Below are 22833 nucleotides of genomic sequence, written 5' to 3'. Positions count from 1 at the left end.
ACAAGCAACAGGTGCAAGATTCAGTTTAACTAGGTTCTTGCATTTAGAGAAGATGGAAGCTTTCAAAGTGCAGTGAAGAAATGGTTTGCCAGAATGATGCTACTTTAAAGGGAAAAAAGGATAAAATTTACTTACCCTCTGTGTGATAAGGCTTATTGCAAAGTAAAACATGTAATATTCAAAAGGATCTGGAGAGACAGAGAGTCAAGGATACAATAAGTACAGCTTATTGGAAACATGATATGAACTTATTGGCCTTTTAAATCTTCAGTATCTCAGTGCTAGTTTTAGAAGACTTTCTAGAGCTCAACAGCAAGTTCAGGTTTGATCTCTTGCTCTCTTCCCAGGTGTTTATTACACACTGTCAAGTAGTTTAGGTTTTTTCTCCATACCAAACAACCTAGAAATATTTATGAAACATAAGGGCTGAAATCCTGGGCCCACTGAAGTCAATGGGAGTTTTGCCATCAACTTCGATGAGGCCAGAATATCATCCTAGAAGTTTTCAAACATTCAAGATTTCAATGGATGACAAGTTTAAGTCTAAACATTCCTCTACCGTGTTTGTAATCTGAACATAGCAGCACTGGACTAAGGCACATCACTGTACAGCTAAGTACAGTAAGCAAACAGCAGAAATGGATCTTGATTTCTCAGTTTTAGTCACTTAAAATATTAAAAGGAATTAAAAAGTGTAAACCCTTCAATTGTCAAAAGGATACTGAGGGCCAAGTTCGAACCCAGGCCTCCAGATGGAGGGAACTGGACTTTGTTGTGGTATAGTGAGCATTCTGGTAGGACTCGTTCTTGCATTGAAGCCTTCACAGGGCCCTGAAAAGAGAGGGAGTAATGAGATACCTACCAGACTACTAAGAATATGTGAATGAGTTTTTGAGGATGTATTCTTGTATTGGACTGTAAAAAGATGACTGGTTCTTTCTTCTAGACTGTGGCTATCTGGTTGCAATGGAAAAGTTATTTCACGAAGCTTCCATGGAAAACCTGTTTTCCTACAACCATAAAGTGTTATGTTCCATAACCAGGAGGTTAGTTAATCTTCATTAAACTTACAGGAATGAGGTGTCTGAGAGATATGAGATGTTGTTAGAGGTGGGGATGCTTTCCAACAAGTTTGGAAGAGAAGTTTTAAACTCCATCTATTGGTAATCAAGACAAAAATAGTCTAGTGCCTATTTTGGCAGCCAAATAATAAAAAAGAGAAGTGAAATTTCTTAGTTGAACAGCACAAAAGTTGCTGATAGTAACACAAACTAACAGCACAACTTCTTATAAAATCCATCATGACAATGAATGCTCTGCCTCTAACAGCCCTCTGAAACAATCAACAATCTAGAAATCCCATCTCCAGAGCCTGCTATGCTATGAAACAGTAATTCAAATACTACAGTGGCAGGTCCTATCCTGAACCCAGAGTATCTGAGTAAGTAACATTCCAATGGGTGCAACACCAAAATAATTTTCTCTTACATAACCTTTAACAGTTACTTACTGGAAGATAGGAGACTGGGAATTCATATCTGTACTCCTCAGCTTGGAGTTTGTAAACCAGCTTCATCATCGGGCCACTGTAAGCAAGGATGAGGAAAAACAGTGAGCATCTTTTTTTTTTTTTTTTGGGCCCCTTTTGTAGATGAATGTTTACACATGAGGAAACACGTCAAATACTAGTTTATGAATTCACCATGAATTTTCCACTGCTCTGAAGTTAGCACATTTACCTGGGATCCAGGAAATCCAGCGCAATAGCATACTCTGTAGGATTCACTCTTCCATGCAAACAGCGAAGATTCCAACCTATGATAATGCCATCCAGACTACCAAAAATATTCTCCACTAGCCATGGGAAGATGGCATGCAGTTCCTACAGGAAAACAACCAGATAAAGGGGTGGAGTCATAATAGATAAATAAAATTTAAAAAAAAGAAAGATTGCTGTTCAGGTGTAGATTCTTTGTCTGAAGAGTCTTAATTTCAGACATCTGAATGCAAGAAATATTTTCCACCAACTACAGTCAAAATATGCATAATTTTTTTTATTTCCAGGGCACACTTCTATGTGCAGAACATTCAGTGGAAATCATTTAAAGAAATTTAAATGCAAACATATATTCCCCCCCCTTGATGTGAAGTTAGACTCTGCCTGTTTTCTAATTCCTTGATTCCCATCATTTTACAGACTGGACATAAGAACGGCCATAATGGGTCAGACCAAAGGTTCATCTAGCCCAGTATCCTGTATTCCAATAGTGGTCAATGCCAGGTGCTTCAGAGGGAATGAACAGACCAGGTAATCATCAAGTGATCCATCCCGTGTCGCCTATACCCAGCTTCTGGCAAACAGAGGCTAGGGACACTTCAGAGCATGGTTTTGCATCCTTGCCCATCCTGGCTAATAGCCACTGATGGACCTATCCTCCATGAACTTCTCTAATTCTTTAATGAATCCTGTTACAGTCTTGGCCTTCACAATATCCTCTGGCAAAGAATTCCACACACTGACTGTGCATTGTGTGAAGAAATACTTCCTTTTGTTTGTTTTAAACCTGCTACCTATTAATTTCATTTGGTGACCCCTAGATAACAGTTCCTTATTTACTTTCTCCACATCAATCATGATTTTATAGATCTTTATCATATCCCCCCCCAGTCGTCTCTTTTCCAAGCTGAAAAGTCCCAGTCTTATTAATCTCTCCTCATATGGAAACTGTTCCATACTCTTAATCATTTTTGTTGCCCTTTTCTGTACCTTTTCCAAATCCAGCGTATCTTTTTTGAGATGGGGTAAGCAGATCTGCACACCATATTGTTACCATAAAAGTTTTCAATCTAGAGCGATTAAGGTAGCAGAAAACCTCATTCTTTATCCCTAGACTACTATGTTCCAACTCAACTGGTTAGTATCAGTCATGTGTCACATCTTAAAATATTAGTGTCCTCATATTTGGCATTTCAGTAGAGAATGAAAAGTATGATTAGGAATGTGATCAATTAAAAATTTGGAGTTTTGTAACTACTGGAAAAGTTAGGTAACTTTTGGGAAACTACTGAACTCATAAAACTTCACATAAGAATCTTAAAACTCTTTACAAAGGCTGGAATAAAGAGAAATATTTTTAAAATAATATTTTTATAACTCCACTGAGGCATAGCTCAGACTACATTCATTGAAAGGTAGCTGTACCTTGGCAGGAAAATCTTCAATGACTATCTCCAGATCATGACACCTCTGAGCAAAGGGCTTGTTCATGCAATCTGCCTTCAAACTGGCCTGTTATGGACAGAAACTGAAATCAGATCACTTCTTCAAGAGAAAGTAAAAAGGGCAACACTTATAAAGATCTTGGCAGAGAATTCTCTAGTTACAGTGTTCAATATTGCTCTTGTAAAAAAGCAATGGGCTGTCATTGTTTCCATCATAAGATTTACTCTAAACATAAGTATTTTTTAACTCAAGACAAATCTCAGATATAGGTTTTTTTACCTACTTGGATCTACATTACAAGTTTTAAATTAAAGAGCAAGTACTCAATTTGTGACCATTTAAGTTCTATGAAAATAAGACTATATGACATTTAGAATGGTCAACACACACTAGAGTATTTGAGAAGAGGAGCTGGAACTTTCTCAGTGCATTTCCACAGAATGCTTTCAGATTTTATGCTATACATTCTGCTTATAGATAAATTGTCAGGAATTAATATGTGGAGGATTAAATTTTCAAGTGATTATTTAGCAATTCATTAGTCAAAAGCAATATCACCACAAGACTTTCCTAACCTATAACCATCTGTACTAGCACTTACCAATAGGAAGCTAGGCTGCTGTAAGTGAGGGACAGCCATAACTGTCTTTCTACAATACCCCAAAGGAAGTGTGATCTCAGGAAACCACTGGAAAGAAAAGAGATAGAAACATCTAAGTGAATATTAAAATCTCATGTTATAACACTGCTACAACTCATTTTCTGATATATTCATGTTTATGCATGAAAACAGGCAAAATGCATGTTTATTATGTCTATGTGAGCTGGAGTAAACCAAGGCAGATCCCTGACAAAGGTGACTACGCTGTAATTTCCCCAAAGTTGATAACACTGCACATTCGCATAGAAATAATACAGTCTTTTCCAAATAAACATAACTTGGGGGGTGGGGGAAGGACGCAAAAAGAGCCTTTGTTTAATTAGACTGCAGCCAATGCAGGGGCACAAAACCATCTCTAGGGGACACAACCTGTATGGCATGGACTGTATGACGTGTTTATGGAAGCACCAGTCCAGCAAGAGAAAGAAGACACTATCCAGATGTGAGATTGTCTGCAAATAGCTCATGCTATAGCTCCCGCTGAGATGGTGGCTGCTGACACAGGGAACACAAGCACATTACCACCAGTTTCAGAGTAGCAGCCGTGTTAGTCTGTATTCGCCAAAAGAAAAGGAGCACTACTGGCACCTTAGAGACTAACCAGCTCACTTCATCGGATGCATCCGATGAAGTGAGCTGTAGCTCACAAAAGCTTATGCTCAAATAAATTGGTTAGTCTCCAAGGTGCCACTAGTACTCCTTTTCACATTACCACCAGTGGCTGAAGGGACCAAGAGAGACAGGATCCTGGAAGGTTTTATGTTTGTCGGGGAGCGGTGGGGCTGAGACCCCCTCCAGGGGGCTGGATATTGGGGGCCCTGCTTACAGCCTCCCCGCCCCGGGACTGAATTGGGGGCGCTGCTTACAGCCTTCCCCTTGCGGCTCAGACCCCTCCAGGGGGCTGGATATTGGGGGTGCTGCTTACAGCCTCCCCCTTGGGGCTCAGACCCCTCCAGGGGGCTGGATACTGGGGGCGCTGCTCACAGCCTCCCCCTTGGGGCTCAGACCCCCTCCAGCCCCGCCCCCAATCTCCAGCCCGTTCTCCCGGGAGCCGGACCCCGGCGGGAGGGAGGGGGCGTCTCCGCACCTCGCGCGGGGTCCTCTATCAGCAAGGAGCGGGAGCACGTACCCTCCCTCACCTGCAGCTTCCTGCCCCGCGGCCCAGGGGAGGCCCCTCACCTCGTCCCGCTGCCCCGTCCCGCGCTCTAGCGCCCCAGACCATTTTCAATCCGCCGCCGCTTCCTCCTCCCCTCGGGACCGGCGCTGTCATTAGACGTCATCCCCCTCTCGGCGCGTCGCAGTGACGTACTCCCTCCCCCTCCCCAGCTGGCTGGCGGGCGGGAAAGCCGCCGGCGGCGCGAATGCCAGGGCCTGGCCTCGCCGTGCGCGTGGCTGCTGCCTGCGTCACGGGGCTCCCCTGCCCCCAGGGGCTGCCGCGCCGCCCTTGGGGTGAGCCGGGGCCCCCGGCCGCGCCCCCAGCGGGGAAGGCGGAGGCAGCGGGGCAGCCTGCGAGCCAGGCCTTCCCCGCGGGCGGGAGCCGGGGCTGTTCTTTGTCTCAGGGTAGGGCCTGCAGGCCAGGGCCCCATTGTGCCCTGAACGGCACATCCCGGAGCGGGCCCTGTGCAACCCCTCAGAGCTGCAGGGCCCTTGTGGTCCCCCCGGCGGTGCTGCCTCCCGCCCGCACCCTGGGGGCCGCTCTGTGCGGCAGAGACAGACCAGTGCTCCACAATCCCGAGCCAGGCTGCCAAACCCTGAAGTGGCTTTAAAACTGAGTTGGGAGGTTTTTATTTACCATCTGGCGTTTGAGCCTTTAGGTTACACTCGGATCATATTTTTAACTTCTTCTCTTCAACGGTGAGAGCTAGGAGCAATGTTTGTTTGTTTAATGGAAGCTGAGATTCTTCCATAATCACTTCACTCCAGAAACTGAGGCTTTAAGAAAAATACTATCTATCTTAGGGGTGGGCAAACTACCGCCCATTGGGCCGTTTTTACCTGGCCCTCAAGCTCCTGCTGGGGAGCAAAGTCTGGGACTTGCCCTGCTCCAGCGCTCTAGCTGTGGAGCAGAGTCAGGGTCCGCTCCACGCAGCTCCCGGAAACAGTGACGCAGCCCTCTCCAGCTCCTAGGTGTAGGGGCAGCCAGGGGGCTCCGCTCTGCACACTGCCTCCGACCCTGTAGCTCCCATTGGGTGGCAACCACAGCCAATGGGAGCTGCAGGGGCTGTGCCTGCAGTTGGGGCAGGGTGCGGAACCACCTGGTATGCCTCTGCGTAGAAGCTGGAGAGGGTACATGCGGCTACTTCCTGGAGCCGGTTGAGGTAAGCACCGCCCGGAGCCTGCACCCCGAGCCTCTCCCTGTGCCCCAGCCCTGATCCCCCTTCCACCCTCCGAACCCCTCAATCCCAGCCTAGAGCACCCTCCTGCACCCCAAACCCCCCAGCCCCACCCCAGAGCCTACACCCCCAGTCAGAGCCCTTGCCCCACCCCCCTGCCCCAGCCCTGATCCCCCTCTGAACCTCTCGGTCCTAGCCTGGAGCGCCTTCATGCACCCCAAACCCCTCATCCCCAGAGCCTGCACCCCCAGCCAGAGCCCCCTCCTGCACCGTGAACTCCTCATTTCTGGCCCCACCCCAGAGCCCACACCCCCTCCCGCACCCCAACCCCAATTTTGTGAGCAGTCATGGCCTGTCATACAATTTCTATTCCCAGATGTGGTCCTCGGGCCAAAAAGTTTGCCCACCCCTGACCTATCTTCAGGACTCAATGAAATCACAAGAGTTGGCAACACTGTAATTGCAGCCACCATATCTCTCCTCCTTCAGTCTGTAAAACTGCTCATTTTTCATGAAAACAAGCAAACCTAAGTACCTGGGGGATTCTAAATGTGTGAAATCAAATGCACTTTGATAAAACCACTTCTGCAGAGACATAATTAGCATTAGCACCAATTTTTATCACTAATGAAGAGTTTGCATTTAATTGCTGGCTGAGGCAGAGATCTTCAAGGAGGACAGGTTTGATCTCCTGCACAGTCGACATCAACTTTGAGGGCATCCTCTTTGAGGAGAAATTCATGGTTGTCCTTTCAGAGTAACAGCCGTGTTAGTCTGTATTCGCAAAAAGAAAAGGAGTACTTGTGGCACCTTAGAGACTAACCAATTTATTTTAGCATAAGCTTTCGTGAGCTACAGCTCACTTCATCGGACGCATACTGTGGAAAGTGTAGAAGATCTTTTTATACACACAAAGCATGAAAAAATACCTCCCCACAGGAGGAGTTCAGGAAAGATAGAGAGGGCAAAGAGGTGGGAGGTATGCTACATGAAAGACACCATTACCTGTTTTAGAGTTATTGATAACTCAGAACTACTGGATCTTGGATGTCTGTGCATTTATGTGCTAACTAACAAAGCCCAAGAGGGGGTATTGGTGGGGTGTCTGTTACAAACCACACCAGAGGAAACTATGAGTTTCATCTTAAGCATCTATCTGTAATGTGTGCAAAGAAAAACTGTGTTGTTATGGGTAACTTCAGGAAGATATGTGCAGGAGGACTCATGGAGACAGTACTAAAACATCATTAGAGGTTCTAAAAATTATTGGTAAGTTCCTAACACAAAAGTTATTGCCCCAAACCTAATGTAACTATATTGTGGAACTCCTTGTGTTGGATAAAGATGAATTAATCACTGAACCGAAAGTTGATGATTGCAGAGGGATCAATGATCATGACCTGATTATATTCAATATGGGCAAGCAGAGAACAGTCCCAACCAGTTTGTTTATATATATATATACACACACACACACACTCAGTGCTTCAAAAGGGATAATTTTCCAAATTTGATGAAAATTATGAGTGAAATTGGTATAAAATTAAAACTGAAAAATGTGAATGAAAAGTGGGAGTTCTTTAGGAAGGGTTTATTAGATGACTTAAAAAGACAAATTTCCATTTGGCTAAAAGCCCATCCTGGTTCAGTGGTGAAGTGAAGGCAGCAATATCTAACATATGGAAAAAAGGAGAAACAGGTACCAATCAATATAAATTAGAAGTTATGAATTGTAGAAAATTGATAAGGGAAGCTAAATGTATCAGGAAAAAATATGACTGGCAGGGCTAAAGACAATAAGGAGCTTTTAATGTATATTAGGAACAGAATTAATCCTAGCAATGATATAGGCCCATAATTAGATGGAGATGGTAAGGTTGTTAACAATGTTAAGAAAAGGCAGAAGTGTACAATAAATATTTCTGTTCTGTATTTGGAAAGAAACAAGATGGTGCATTCATATCACATGAGGATGATAGAGTACATCCCAGTGCATTAGTAACTAAGGAGAATGTTAAGCAACATCTTAAAGGGATTAACGTTTTTGAGTCAGCAAACCTGCCTAATTTGTATCCAAGAGTCCTAAAAGAATTGGCGTAGGAGGTCTCTGGCCTGATTATGTTAATTTTTAATGGAGTACTGGGGAAATTCTGGAAGACTAGAAGAGTGCTAATGTTGTGCCAGTATTCAAAAAGGACAAGTGGGATGACTTGGGTCTGCACTGGGATGACGGATAAGGTTAGCCTAACAAACTCTGGGCAAAATAATGTAAAAGTTAATATGGGATTCAACTGATACAGAATTAAGGATAAGAATGTAATTAATGCCAATCAACATAGTTTTATGAAGGATAGGTCTTGTCAGTCAAACCTGATTTCATTCTTTGATGAGATCTCAAGTTTGATTGATAAGTACATTACATTTATGTACTTAGCTTTTAAGACTTATGTAAGGTGTCTAAGTACCACATGATATTCTGATTTAAAAATTAGCAAAATATAGTAGCAATAAAGAACATGTTAAATGGATTAAAAACTGGCTAAGTAGCAGGGGCTTTTCTGGAAGATATGCTTTAATCAAACACAAAACACTGGGCTCAGTGCAAGGATAACTGGGAGAGATTCTCTGGCCTGTGTTATAGAGGAGATCAGGCTAGATGATCTAATGGTCCCTTCTGACCTTAAACTCTATGAATCTATGATTAAAATTAACATTGATGAAATATTTAAAATCTCATTAGTCTAATTTAGAAAGAGGCAAAGATGGAACGTAATTGTAACATAGGCCATGATCCTGCCAATACTCATGCTCATAAGCAATTTTACACAAGTGAGTAGTACCAGTGAGTTTAATGGGACTACTCACATGTGTAAAATTACTTAATATATGCATAAATGTTTGCAGGAGTAGGGACATAATTATCACACCATTTGATGTCTCTCTAGCTCTTTCCATTCTGTGACTTTTTTAGCCACAAAGGTCACTGAAATGTAGTCACCTCTGAAGGCAGGGCACCAGCTGGTAAACAACACACTCCAAAGCAGTGTGGGAAGAGGTTATATTTGGTCAGCAACACCAGGGCAAACCCCTTCTTTGAATGGGGAGGAGACATATCCTCCTGAATATGGCCTAATGCTGTCAGTGACCAAATTGGGCATGGGGAAAGATGGTAGTATAGGTGACTATGCCAGATTTCCATTTGCTACTGCTGCCATTTTAAAAACAGGAGGTGAAAACCATCCATCCCTTCTCCCCCAGCCCTGCAGTTCAAGTACTGATTGTAAATGAACCTGAGAGCTGAGCTTGCTTCAGTGCACTGAGACTCTGAAAACAAAATCAGAATGAGGGAGAGGCTGCTTACACAGGTATGTTTATAAAGGGAGAAATTGTTTCTAATCTGGTGGTGCGGAAACAGTTGCTCTCATTAGTGGAAGTCAAGAGCCACATTCGTATCCACCAGAGAAAAAACGAAAGGTGGGTACAAAAACTGGAAGTGAATGTGAGAAAAATACAGTAGTAACTGAAATCATAGATTAGTAAAAATTTTAATCTAAGCAGGAGATTTTTCTCAAATACGTGGAGGCAAAAGGCCAATCAGCATCTAAAAAAACAGCTAATGAAAAGGCAGCAAAATAGAATAACTAAAGAAAGTAGCAGCTGTACAGTATTGGCTGTTTCCCAACCTCTGACAGCCCCAGGTAGAACTCTTTTTTTATCTTCCATGTTCTGTGGACAGTTTCACATGTCTGAGGCAGACCTGTCAATCTGTTGTTCTTATTCCTTTTCTTTTTTACGTCTTATGTTTCACATTGTACATTTCATTCAGAAACATCAGTTATTTTCATAAAAAGAAAAGGAGGACTTGTGGCACCTTAGAGACTAACAAATTTATTAGAGCATAAGCTTTCGTGAGCTACAGCACTCAAACTGGTCATGGGATGATAAGAGGCTGCTTTGGTATAGACAAGCGTGTGATTGAATATAATTGTTCATGCTACATTTCAAATAAATGGACATTTTCTCATCAATTATATAAAAATAAAAATTCCTAGATTGATGGAAGGATATTTTTCATTTTATAGTAATGCATTTGAAAGTGGAGATTACTAGTGGTTGAGTGTGAAAGCTTTCTTTAAGGTTATTTCCTCTTGGTGGTGATAAAGAGCTACAGTAGAATCTCAAAAAAAGAAAAGTTTCAGAGTAGCAGCCGTGTTAGTCTCTATTCGCAAAAAGAAAAGGAGTTCTTGTGGCACCTTAGAGACTAACAAATTTATTAGAGCATAAGCTTTCGTGAGCTACAGCCCACTTCATCAGAGTTACGAACACCAGAAATATGAACTGACTAGTCAATCGCACACCTCATTTGGAACCAGATGTACACGGTCAGGCGGCAGCAGCAGAGATGGGGAGGGAGGAAATAAAAGCAAGTACAGTATTGTGTTAAATGTATACTGCTTTAAAAAAGGAGAAGTTTAAACATTTTTTGACAAGGTGAGGAAACTGTTTCTGTGCTTGTTTCAGTTAAATTAAGGTGGTTAAAAGCAGCATTTCTCTTCTGCATAGTAAAGTTTCAAAGCTGTGTTAAGTCAATGTTCAGTTGTAAACTTTTGAAAGAACAACCATAATGTTTTGTTCAGAGTTATGAACGTTTCAGTGTTATGGACAACCTCCATTCCCAAGGTGTTTGTAACTCTGAGGTTCTACTGTATCTTCATAGTTTCATCTGGAGGAGTGGGGATTTCCCTAAGGGGCCCCCCCAAAAAAATTTCCCTAACACCCCGCCGGTTACACACAGTGTTGCCAATTTAAATTGAAACATTAATACACACTTTAAAAGCATATACAGTATATGAGAAAATACTTGTACCTGAGAAAGCATAATGGGTTTGAAAAGTATGAAGAAAGACTAGCTTCCTCATGCAGCTGTTATTTATGACAATGTCAGTATATTTGGTTTGGCTATATTGGCCTACCTAATAATTTCAAATTATGATTTGTAAGCAAGGTCTGACTGAGCTCTCCCCTGACAGCTACTGATGACTCAGTGGTGGGTGGAAAGGCTTCAGGAGCAGACTGTATTTACATGAACTCACCTACTCTGCCTAAGTATCCAGCAGACAGAGCTGTCCTGCCCAAGTGTTCAATTTTGGCTGATGCTGGGTTACAAATCACTGTCTGAGGACAACACCATCGTCACCCCGAGCGCCAAGGGCGTGCTGGAGAGGACCCTGAAGGCAGCCATCCACTCGCTGTACATAGAAGCCCTGAAGCATAAGCCAGACCAGGGAAAAGCCTTCGAACTGACCAGCAAGTGGGACGCCAGCAGCCACTTCCTCGCCAGGGCTTCACCTGCTTCGCCGACTGGCGGTTCATCCACCACGCCCGGCTCAACTGCGTCCCGCTCAACGGAGCCGTCCGCCACGGGAACCGAGACAAGCGTTGCAGGAAGTGCGGCTACTCCAACGAGACCCTGCCCCACGTCCTGTGCAGCTGCAAGCCCCACGCCAGAGCCTGGCAGCTGCGCCACAACACCATCCAGAACCGCCTGGTGAAAGCCATCGCACCGCGCCTGGGGGAGGTCGCTGTGAACTGCGCCATCCCCGGTACCGACAGCCCGCTGCGACCCGACGTGGTCATCACCGACGAGGCCCAGAAAAAGATCATCCTCGTTGACATCACAGTCCCCTTCGAGAACAGGACCCTGGCCTTCCGAGAAGCCCGAGCTCGGAAACTGGAAAAATATGCCCCTCTGGCCAACATCCTGAGAGCAAAGGGCTACGAGGTGCAGCTGGATGCCCTGATTGTCGGAGCCCTGGGCGCTTGGGACCCCTGCAACGAGCGTGTGCTGCGGACCTGCGGGATCGGTAGACGCTACGCACGGCTCATGCGGCGCCTCATGGTCTCGGACACCATCCGATGGTCCAGGGACATCTACATCGAGCACATCACCGGCCACCGACAGTACCAGGAGGAGTGAGCCGGTACGACATCGTGCACCCACTGTGGGAAAGGGACTGAGAGGCTTTCCCCATTGGACCGTATGAACTGGAACCATAAACCCACTGAACATTAAATCCCACCAAATGAGGGTAGACCCATCCACACCATCGTATCCGCTCACTATACTCCGCACCTGAACATAGCCGTTATATGGATAACTTAACCCCATATCTCAATGTCTGTACTCTGACCGGTTAAACTTTTACCCCCAGTCGGGGAGATTGCAGATTATTATATAATCCTTACTCCATCAGCTCCTAAACCGAATTTCGCACGCCTTGATAATCTGTACCTTATTCCCTGACAACCAGAAACCTCTATGCTTGAACTCTGTACCGTTTTTTATTTCAACATTATCTTAATAAAATTATTAAATGTGGGGGTCATGAAATGTTGTTATCCTTATTGTATGAGTAAAGGGCAGCAGAACTGTACTTAGCCTGCCTGAATGAGGGGGTCTTCCTCAGTACTTAATTTGTGCTAGCACTTGCCAGGGCCAAGCCCCAGCACCTCTAGGCTTGTCAGTTCATAGCCCTGGGACCTCTGGGCTTATCACATCAGTTATGAAAGTAACAAACTTGTTTGAGCCCAGGCACCAGTTTCATTACAAATTAAGCACTGGTCATCCTCAGCTTCACTCGCTGAGCAGGAGGTTTGGATGCCAGATCCTAGTGAAAAGAGAGAGGGTGGGATACAGGTGTTTTGCTGTGGGGTGGGCTCTGCCTAAGAGTCACAGGCACTATTTGACCTGCTCCTCTCTCCTGTTTAGAGATAGAGAGCTGATTAGGCTCCATAGAGAGTCTTTTGGGTTGTTAAGTGGCCACTGGAGCTGAAATCACTGATAATCAGGTCTAACTGCTTAGACCTGCTGTGGGACAGTGTTTCTGTGGAAGAGACTGCCCAGCCTGTACTAGCAGTGAGGTTCCCCCACTGAGAGCTGAAATCACTGAGAGCCGGTGGAACGTCGAGAGACTGACTCACAGAGGTCACAGTGGCAGGTGGCAGCAGAAGGTGACAGTGCAGGGCCATTGGGATGGAGCGGTAGAGTGAACAGTGGCATGAAAAACAACAGCAGCCAGAGCATATGTTTTAGTGACTTTGCTCCAGAATACTAGATTTGTGACTGGGAAACTTGTATAAATATATGTTTCCTAGTAGGCCAAGATTTTTAAAATGCATTATTTGCCCAGGTCGTTATCTCACATCATCGCTATCTCAAGAGGTCATTGTCTTGGGGAGTTTCTGTTCTAAACTTTTTTATGATTATAATTATTTTTTATGTAAGAACGCCATATTGGGTCAGACCAATGGCCCATCTAGCCCAGCCTCCTGTCTTCCGACAGTGAATGTTCCAGGTGCTTCAGAGGGAATGAAGAGAACAGGTAATCATTAAGTGATCCATCCCCGTTGTCCACTCCCAGCTTCTGGCAAACAGAGGCCAGGGATACTTGGAGCAAGGTGCTGCATCTCTGCCCATCCTGGCTAATAGCTATTGATGAACCTAACCTCCATGAACTTATCTAGTTCTTTTTTGAACCCTGTTATAATTTTGGCCTTCACAACATCCCTGGCAAAAAGTTCCACGGGTGACTGTGCGTTGTGTGAAGAAATACTTCCTTTTGTTTGTTTTAAACTTGCTGCCTATTAATTTCATTGGGTCACCCCTAGTTCTTGTGTTAAGTGAAGGGGTAAATGACACTTCCTTATTCATTTTCTCCACATCAGTCAAGATTTTATAAGCCTCTATCATATCTCCTCTTAGTTGTCTCTTTTCCAAGCTGAAAAGTCCCAGTCTTTTTAATCTCTCCTCATATGGAATCTATTCTCTACCCCTAATAGTTTTTGTTGCCCTTTTCTGTACCTTTTCCAATTCCAATATATCTTTTTTGAGATGTGGTGACCAGAACTGTATGCAGTATTCAAGGTGTGGGCTTACCATGGATTTATATAGTAAAAGTGGGGGAGCTTGGTTTGCCAGACGGATCAACTAAGCCAATACTGACAACCTATATGAAAAGGCTGCAAAATACCATGCCTCCGGACTGCATCAACATGCAGAAAGCCTTATTATCCAGTCACTGTCAAAGCCAATTTTAGAAGAACTTAATGAGGCTGTTAAAAATGCTGGAAACACAACTCAGTTTATGTGAACCAACATGGCTGTTGCATCATACTTTCTATTTAAGCAAGAGGTACCAGACACTATAAAGTGGAGGCGAATGTTAAGTGCATTGTCATTGTTAATCCTGAAGTTGGACACTGGTTTCAAACAAGACCAGCAGATGTTCGCTATCTTTCTGAAAAAACTCAGCTGTCTCTCTAGAAGCATGTGGTGCAACAGTGAAAGACTTAGCAGTTGAAAAAGTGAAGAACTCTCTCACCATATTCAAAATATGTGCATACATGGCTGATGAATGCACCAATACAAATAGGCATCAAGTATTAAGTCATTGCATATGTTATCTTGATGTTCGTGGTAGGCCAGTAGATGCATTCTAGATGTTCAGGTTATAGAAGACACATCAGCTGCATCTATGACATCTTAGATAAATGCTTGTAAACTGAACCCCAGACAGATGGCTGCTTGTGCATTTGGTGGAGCTACAAACTTCTCTGAAAGACATAGTGGAGTACAAGCTTTCCTCAGAGAAAAATGTAACCCTAATCTCTCCTATACACACTGCAGAGGCCATGTATTCCAGCTAGTGCTAGTAGAGGCTACAGAATCTTCAAAAGACATTAAAAAGCCATAAATGTAATGGCTTTTTATACTCTTCTTTTCAGCAAGAGACCAAAAGGACTGAATGTCTTGGAAACAAATAGAAGAAACACTGGGATTGAAGTTCAAATTAGTCCAACCTGGGAAAACCCGCTGGCTTTCTCATGAGCGATTTTTGGCTGTTGTCTGAAAATTACTGCAACCCTTATTACTGGCTTTGGAAAGTATCCACCAAGATAGGACAGATCTAAGTAGCGAGACTGGTGGACAACTTTTGTTACTAAGTTTAGAGAAGACTGTCGCCATTTTCTCTCTTGTAAGTCTACTGTTGAAACCACTTGGGTCATTAAACAATGTCATCCAGGCATCTGCTACAACAGTAGTAGATCTTTGTCCAGCAATAGAAGTTACGCTTGGATCAATCAGAGATATCTATTGAAAATGTACTGGAAGAAGAAAAGAGTTCAGTCCAGAAGTTGACTAATGAAGGTACTTACATTGACTCCTTAAGTGAAGAGGACAAGAAGGGTTTGTTAAGCCAGCTAAAAAAGTACACAGACTTGATTCTTACAAATCTACAATAGCGATTTCTGGATTCTACTCAACATCCACATAGCTTTTACAGATGCCTGTCTTATAAAACCCCTACAGTTGAGTGGAGTGAGGCACTATCGGCAGTGGGGTTGCTATGTGATCGGGACAGAATAAAAAATTTTGAGCACAAAGTGGAATATCATATGACAAACGAAGATTTAACTTCAACTTCTTTATCATCACTAGTGGTTCGATCCAATCTTTGTACTATGTTTCCTGGAATGAAAGAAGTAGGAATCTATCTCTTGCTGCTCCCAGTCACAACAGCTACAGTTGAGCATTCTTTTCCTCATTGAATAGGATTTTGTGTTCTGAAAGAAGTCGCCTTCTGCCTGATCATGAGCATATCATGAAGGACTGGCAGTACCGGACACACAAGAAGACACCAAAGAGTGCAAAATTACAACAAGAAACCAAGAAGGATGTCAGTGTAGTGCTTCATAGTAGGCTTGAGTAGCCAACTTTAATTTCTGTGATGATTTTAAAACATGATTTAAATCTTAATAAAATGGTCATGAAACATTTTTCAGCTTTTACTATGGTGCCATACAGCCCACCGATGCCCTCACAGTCTCAACCCTTGTTGGCCCTCAACCCTCCCCCCCCGCCCCAAATATTCCAACACCCACCCTAATTTCAGTTCTTGGGGAAAACACTGATTTCTGCCATGTTTACTAGTTTATGCTGCAAGTTTTGTAATGCGTTTAGGCAGTAATAGATGTACTATGCTGGAGATTAAGGAAATGACTTTAGTCTAGCTTTGTTGTCAGTGGGTTATAAAATTAGTTGGAGACAGGAAAAAGCAGGAAAGCTATGTTCTAAATGATTCGTGTCTGGATGACTAAGTGGAAGAAGAACAATTGACGGGACTTCTGGGAATGGCTCAGTCAACACTTTTGTAATTGAGTTAGTAATGGAACTTCATGGTGTGAAATTTGTTAGATCACCAGTTTTTAATAAAATATGTGGGGGAGGGAATAGTAAAGAGGCATCTATAATGAGGTTTTGCATTTATAGGGTCTGATGCTGCTCCCATTAAGGTAAATGGCCAAACTCCCATTGATTTCAATAGGACTGGCATCAGGCCCATATAGTTTTTTTCTTGAAATCTCAAAGTTAGATAAGGATGATTTTGTTTTTACAGAAGGGGAAACTGAGGCACTGAGTGGTTAAAGTCATTTCCCCATGTCACTCAGAGCCAGGTCTCCTGACTCCCATTCCTTTGTCATATTCACTACTACAGGTCTCTCTGAACAAGGGTAACAACAAACAGCTCTGCATTTTTTTTCTTGTAGGGATTCTCATGAGCTGGCAGGCTGTTGGAGGTAGAGGTTCAGCTGTTCATTATCAGCTAGAATTCCATCTTGATAAGCTGAATTCTTGTTTGATTGTCTTGGTCTGCTGTGTTAATCCTCACCCCTCTCTCGTATTGGGCAAAGAAATCCACAACATGAACTGACAGTGATATGAACCCTATGCTGACGTAGTTTCAAAGGCAAGTCAACATTTTATCATGTAGGCAATTCATATTGTCCTAGTTCAGCGGATCTCAAACTATGGGGCGGGCCTCCCAAGGGAACTAGGGTAATGTGTCAAGGGAGGCATGAGTTGTATGTGCCTTTTTATGTTTTTGTTTTTATTTTTTAAGAGCTCTGGCTGTGAGCCGTGGGTGGCTGGAGCTCAAGCAGAAGGGCTGTGCGCCATGGGTGGCGCATGAACTGCGATCTGGGGGAGGCTTGCCCCCAGTCCCACCCCTTCCGAGCCCCGAAGCGCTGGGAGGGCAGGTGGCTTAGCCCCAGCCCTGGAGCTCCAGGAGGGCCCCAGCTGAGCCCTAACCGGGGCCACAACACAGGGACAGGGGAACTGGCAGGAGAGGGTCTGGGGGCAGAGTGTGGGCAAGGGCCACACCTGGCTTTTTGGGGAGGCACAGCCTCCGATACCCACCACCCATGCCATGCACACTTGGCAGGCAGGGATAAAAGGGACAGCCGGAGTCCCGCCACTTGGGCTCTAGTTCCTCTCTTCCCCCAGTCCCTCACCTGGAGACAGCAGAGCTTTGGCTGTCAGCCCCATGGAGGCAGCAGCAGTGCAGAGGTAAGAGTGGCAGTGGGGTGCTATGTCTGCTGGGAAGTGATATTGGTGAATATCATTTTTCACAGTGCCATCCTCATTTCCGTGCTGCTGCTGGACGGTGGTATATGTACTTAGGGGAAAGAAGTGTAAACCACTATGAACAAAAGGAAGGGGAGCCCAATCAAATAAGTTTGAGAATCACTGTCCTCCTTTAATCTGGAGCTCACACTGCCACATTCCAGTATTATATTTAGTGATTTTTTTTTTAGTTAATATATTTTATAAAAAAATCTTTGATCCACTTACGGTCTACTTCTGCATTTCCACTTCTTACTGGAAGTTTTGGGTATGCAAGGATTGGTGCTATAGTCCTGACACTCCCCATTTAAAGAAGCTGTGCATGGCTTAAGGAGCTGAGGGTTTAAGGTACTTTAACTGATATCATATTTTCATCTGTTCCGGTAAGTAAAGGTGAGGATATCATAAACAGTGGCGAACTCTGGCAAGTAGATTTCTTTGGCTGGAGAATTGTTTGGATGTTAGTACAGCAAAGACGGGTGAATGAGTTTAGAGAATATCCAGTCCGCTCGGCATTGATGGGAATGAGTCCTGATGGGTATGTAATGAGCATTACTGCTGGAACAAAAGTAAAGCAGCTCTGGAGAAAGGGGAATTCCTAGCTCATTAAAACTATTTCTCACTTAAAGCGAAAAGTCTCCTCCTTAGGGCTCGACAGCTCATACTGAATCCAGTATTTTACTCTCCCTAACACTCACCAATCTGCCAAGTGTGTTAGTCAAAGTTTAACATAGAAAAGGAAAGCAAAGCATCAGAACGGGGATCTTCTATGTGGATCTGAGAGGAAAGCTTTGCATGTAGTGTATTTAACTGTTTCTCTTCTGAACAACACACCAACCACAGCCAATATATGGGTTAATCCATTGCAGACGGATGTATTTACCTAGTCCTGTACTCTAATGTTAGTATATTATCTCTCTGGTTCACACAGATTTTAAATGGGGGCGGGGGGACGGTTAAAATCTCTTCCAGGACAGCACTGTGGAAAAATTGTTACGGTATATTCTATACATCATGTTCCTTGCTATTCACTTTTAAGCTGCCCATTGTTTGTTAGATATGGGTTTCTCCAACTTTTTCCTAGTCTGGACCAATTTTTCAATACAAAGGTAGACTGATGGGCATCCACCCTGTTCCTTGAGGGGGGAGGGATAGCTCAGTGGTTTGAGCATTGGCCTGCTAAACCTAGGGTTGTGAGTTCAATCCTTGAGGGGGCCATTTAGGGATCTGGGGAAAAAATAGGGGATTGGTCCTGCTTTGAGCAGGGGGTTGGACTAGATGACCTCCTGAGGTCCCTTCCAACCCTGATATTCTATGATTCTATGAATCTCATGGACTATTTCCCTTCCCAGGACTAATCGTATGACACTCCTGTGGCACCTACAGCAATTGCTTATATGGAAAAATAATATTTAGGAAAGTATTGAAAGTATTTCTTGCTGTATTTGAATGGGGTGTAGCAGCTAGCATGATAGTGACCATTATCTTTCCTTGGACCACCACCATGCGCTCCACGGGCCATCCATCCATCAGTGGTACACAGACCACAATCTGGCAACCTCCATATGAAAGTATAGCACTAAAAATGATTAAAATTAAGCTTGAGAAGGCATTTCCATGATAAACCCATATTTCCAGGTTTCATTTGCAGATTTCCTAGATCTGTAGCCAACTATTTCCTACCAGCACTCCATCCATTTCTCTAAGGTGCTGAGCTAGTTACACTGTCACACTTACAGCAGTTAGTTCCTTACACTTCATCTTAAAACATGCACAAGACTCATTAATACCTGTTTCTAGGATTATATCTGGAATGCAGTGGTTTAAGAACTTAGGTAATGTAACTAGACCCAATGCTGCTCCTATCAAAATCAGTAGCCGAACAGCCATTGACTTAAGTGGGGGCTAATTCAGACTCTGTCCCAAAAGCAACTAACGCTGAGATTCCTGTTTTGGCCCAGAATTAATGGCCCAGATGCTGCCATCCAGGCTGAACAAATGCAGTTGTTTTACACTAAAAGAAACCTTTGTGTCTTCATCAGTCCCATCAGGTTTGTCCTGGTGGCACAGTTGAGGACAAATCAAGGACTGGAAAGATTTTTATTATCTGATGTTGAAAATTAAAGACAGAGTCAAATTCATCCCTGTTGTAACTGCACTGACTTCAGTGACATTATAACAGGGCGGAATCTGGCCTATTATATTTATCCTGAGTTTGGGAATGGTCGGTGATATATAATTCATGTTCCATTGTAGAATATTGTTCTTGATAATGGGCCCAGTCCTCTGCACGGGGTGGGCCCATTTTGTGAGGGTATTCTTCGTATTCCAAGAGGCCTTCCTCTATAGCAGTGTTTCCCAAACTTGGGACACCGCTTGTTCAGGGAAAGCCCCTGGCAGGCCGAATCAATTTGTTTACCTGCCACGTCCGCAGGTTCGGCTGATTGCGTCTCTCACTGGCCGTGGTTCGCTGTTCTCGGGCAATGGGGGCTGCAGGAAGCGGTGCGGGCCAAGGGATGTGCTGGCTGCCCTTCCCGCAGCCCCCATTGGCCTGGAACAGCAAACCGCTGCCAGTGGGAGCCGTGATTGGCCGAACCTGCAGATGCAGCAGGTAAACAAACCGGCCCAGCCCACCAGGAGCTTTCCCTGAACAAGCGGTGTCCCAAGTTTGGGAAACACTGCTCTATAGTATATGAGGCTATTCTGTTCCTCACAACCAGGGTCTGTGCACCCCAGTTCTGCATCTGCTGGAGTAGCTGCGGAATTGCATCCTTGGACCCCATTCGCAGAGTCAGCTTCTCTAGCAGAATGGAACATTTTAAAGGAATATTATTCCAGCTCATTTCTAATGCTAGAAACTCCTTTAATAAAACAAACAAAAAAATTCTCTCTGATCTAAAATAGTTGCTTCAACACATCAGGTTTGTGACAGGCAATGTGAAATGATCTAAAAGCAATCAGGTGGTGCTACATCTGAGACAGTGTCTTTTGGAGGGGCTGCTGAGACGCCCATGCCACAGAAGGTAGTGGGAAAGCAGAGCATACACATGAACAGAACAGCCCTGTATGGGGTACTGTTCTAAGTACGGCAACCCTGTTCCAAGCAACCTAAAGAAGAGACAAAAGGGCAAGAAATAGACTATTTTTTTCTGCTGGGATTTTTTAAAAGCATTTTTTAAAATACTTAATTTTTACTAACAAATTTACAAAAATTATATTTTTGTCAACTTTCAACAGAGATGGCCTTAGGATGTTAGACTACACACTAGTTTTAAAGTATGGTTGCAGAATTGCCAAACCAAAGTGTTCCCCAAAATCACAACAGACTTAAAAATAATGAGATTTTAGAAAATAATATATTTTGGGCCTTTATTTGCTTTCTGGATTTTGAACCATTACGATTGCTGTTTTCAAGCTTTTATACAGAAACATGAGGACTAGACTATTTTAAGGAAAGCTGGGATTTTTACATAAATCACATGACTCCTGAAGCTTTAAGAAAAATTCCAAATGTCATGATAAAATTGTGTGAATTGGCAGCACTGTATGTAGTGACCTTAATATGTCTGACAAGGAGATAAACCAAAGCCTGTATCCAAGTTTGGCTCTGGTTCTGACATGAAATTTTGTTCCTGAAGCCCTGCTCTGATTTTTGCTGTACTAAAATACAGGATTTTTTTTTTTTAACCCCATAGATATAAAGGAGCATTTCATATATCATTATCAGGTACAACTGATAGGAGAGCTGTGCTTTAGCTGTCCAGTTTAACAAGTCTAGAGAACCATCTTGTTCCATTTCCTGATTATGACTGATGACTAAAAGGGAAAATAACACCACCAGCTGATAGTTGCTGGTTTCTCACAGAATTGTGTAGATTTCCAAAACAAGAGATTGTTGCCCTAAGTAAGATAAGCATTGACTCAGCGCAACGCTTTGTCAGACAGAGATTCCTAGGCCTGAATTTGATGTCAGTTGCACTAGTTTTCAGGGTAGCTCTGTTAACTTAACTGGCATTTTTCCTTATTTGGGCTGCAGTCCTGTAATTGGATCTGTTGAGGGGTACCCTGTGGCTACATGGAGCCCCACGGACAGTGGCGGATTAGCCACTGGGCCAACGGAGCCCGTGCCCAGGGCCCCCCAGCCAACTGGGGGGCCCCAGAAAAAATCCACTGCAGGAGATGGAAACCTGGGGCCCTGGGCAGGGGAAGCCCTTGTGCCCCGACCCCACTCTGCAGCAGCAGTGCCAGGCGGGGGAAGCCCCATTGCGCCCTCTGTCCCCGGCAGAAGCGTGAAACAGGGGAATCCCTCCCTTCCTCCCGCCCCGGCACCAGTGGCCCCTGCCCCCATCCTCGCCAGAAGCTGAGGGATGGGGGAAGCCCCCATCCCAGCGGTTCTCTAGACCAGTGCTACTCAAAATGGTGGTCTGCGGACTGGTGCCGGTCCGCGAGCCATCAGCTGCCGGTCTGCACGCACATTGGAAAAAAAATTGCCAGTCCCCCACTAGCTAGCTTGAGAAGCACTGCTCTAGACCCCATCCCTGGCAGAAGCCGTGGGACAAGGGAACACCCCCAAAGTGGCCCCTGACCACATCCCTGGCAGAAGCCAAGGGACTGGGGAACTCCCTCCCGCCAAAGTAGCCCCCGATTCTGTCCCTGGCAGAAGCCAAGGAATGGGGGAAGGCCCCCTCAGTGGCCCCCATCCCTGGCAGAAGCCGAGGGATGGGGACCGAAGTTGGGGGCAAGGGAGAAAGGAGCAAAAGGGGTTGCACAGCTGCAGTGGAATGGTGGGACCCTGGGTGGAACAGGAGTGGCTGCAGGGAAGGGGCAGAAAGGGGTGGGGCGGTGGGCCAGGCTGCAGGTGGAAGGTGTGGAATGGGGGTGGGGCCGCAGGCAGAAACGGTGGGGAGGGAGCCCCGCACTTGTTGTGGCCCAGGGCCCCAGGAAACCATAATCCACCTCTACCAACAGACTTCAGTGGGTTCCATGCAAGCGCCAGGGCAGATCCTTGTGCCTGCATGGATCCCATGGCAGTTTCGGGGCTTTAACATGAAGAATCTGAATCAGGCCAATGAGTCTGTAATCAACATCACCAGTTAGGGAGAGTCAGTTCCCGTGTTCAGTGGAGCTTTCGGTTCACTTAATTTGTTTCACG

The 22833-nt window shown here is 44.5% G+C and overlaps 1 protein-coding gene across 9 annotated transcripts in view; it reads right to left on the bottom strand.

Annotated features, from left to right (window-relative positions):
• Window positions 1–22833, bottom strand: part of SMPD4 (sphingomyelin phosphodiesterase 4) — an 81713-nt gene that overhangs the window by 24257 nt on the left and 34623 nt on the right. For 2 of the 9 annotated variants that reach the window (XR_005222332.2, XM_007063749.4), the window contains exons 1-7: window positions 5064–5210; window positions 3825–3911; window positions 3203–3289; window positions 1740–1882; window positions 1511–1586; window positions 723–831; window positions 136–188 (exon numbers count right to left, since the gene is read on the bottom strand). Coding sequence is in view for 8 of the 9 variants with exons in the window: in XM_007063749.4 (XP_007063811.2) it covers window positions 136–188; window positions 723–831; window positions 1511–1586; window positions 1740–1882; window positions 3203–3289; window positions 3825–3863 (507 nt within the window). In the remaining variant the exon portion in view is untranslated. Of the gene's footprint in view, window positions 1–135; window positions 189–722; window positions 832–1510; window positions 1587–1739; window positions 1883–3202; window positions 3290–3824; window positions 3912–5013; window positions 5305–22833 lie in introns of those variants that run through there. The other 7 variants (XM_037878318.2, XM_037878319.2, XM_007063750.4 and 4 more) reach the window with 6 other exon arrangements.

This window comes from Chelonia mydas, chromosome 15 (assembly GCF_015237465.2).
Source record: "Chelonia mydas isolate rCheMyd1 chromosome 15, rCheMyd1.pri.v2, whole genome shotgun sequence".
Lineage (NCBI taxonomy): Eukaryota > Metazoa > Chordata > Testudines > Cheloniidae > Chelonia > Chelonia mydas.
Note: the sequence above shows the minus strand (reverse complement) of the source record. Positions and strands in the feature narration are given on the sequence as shown.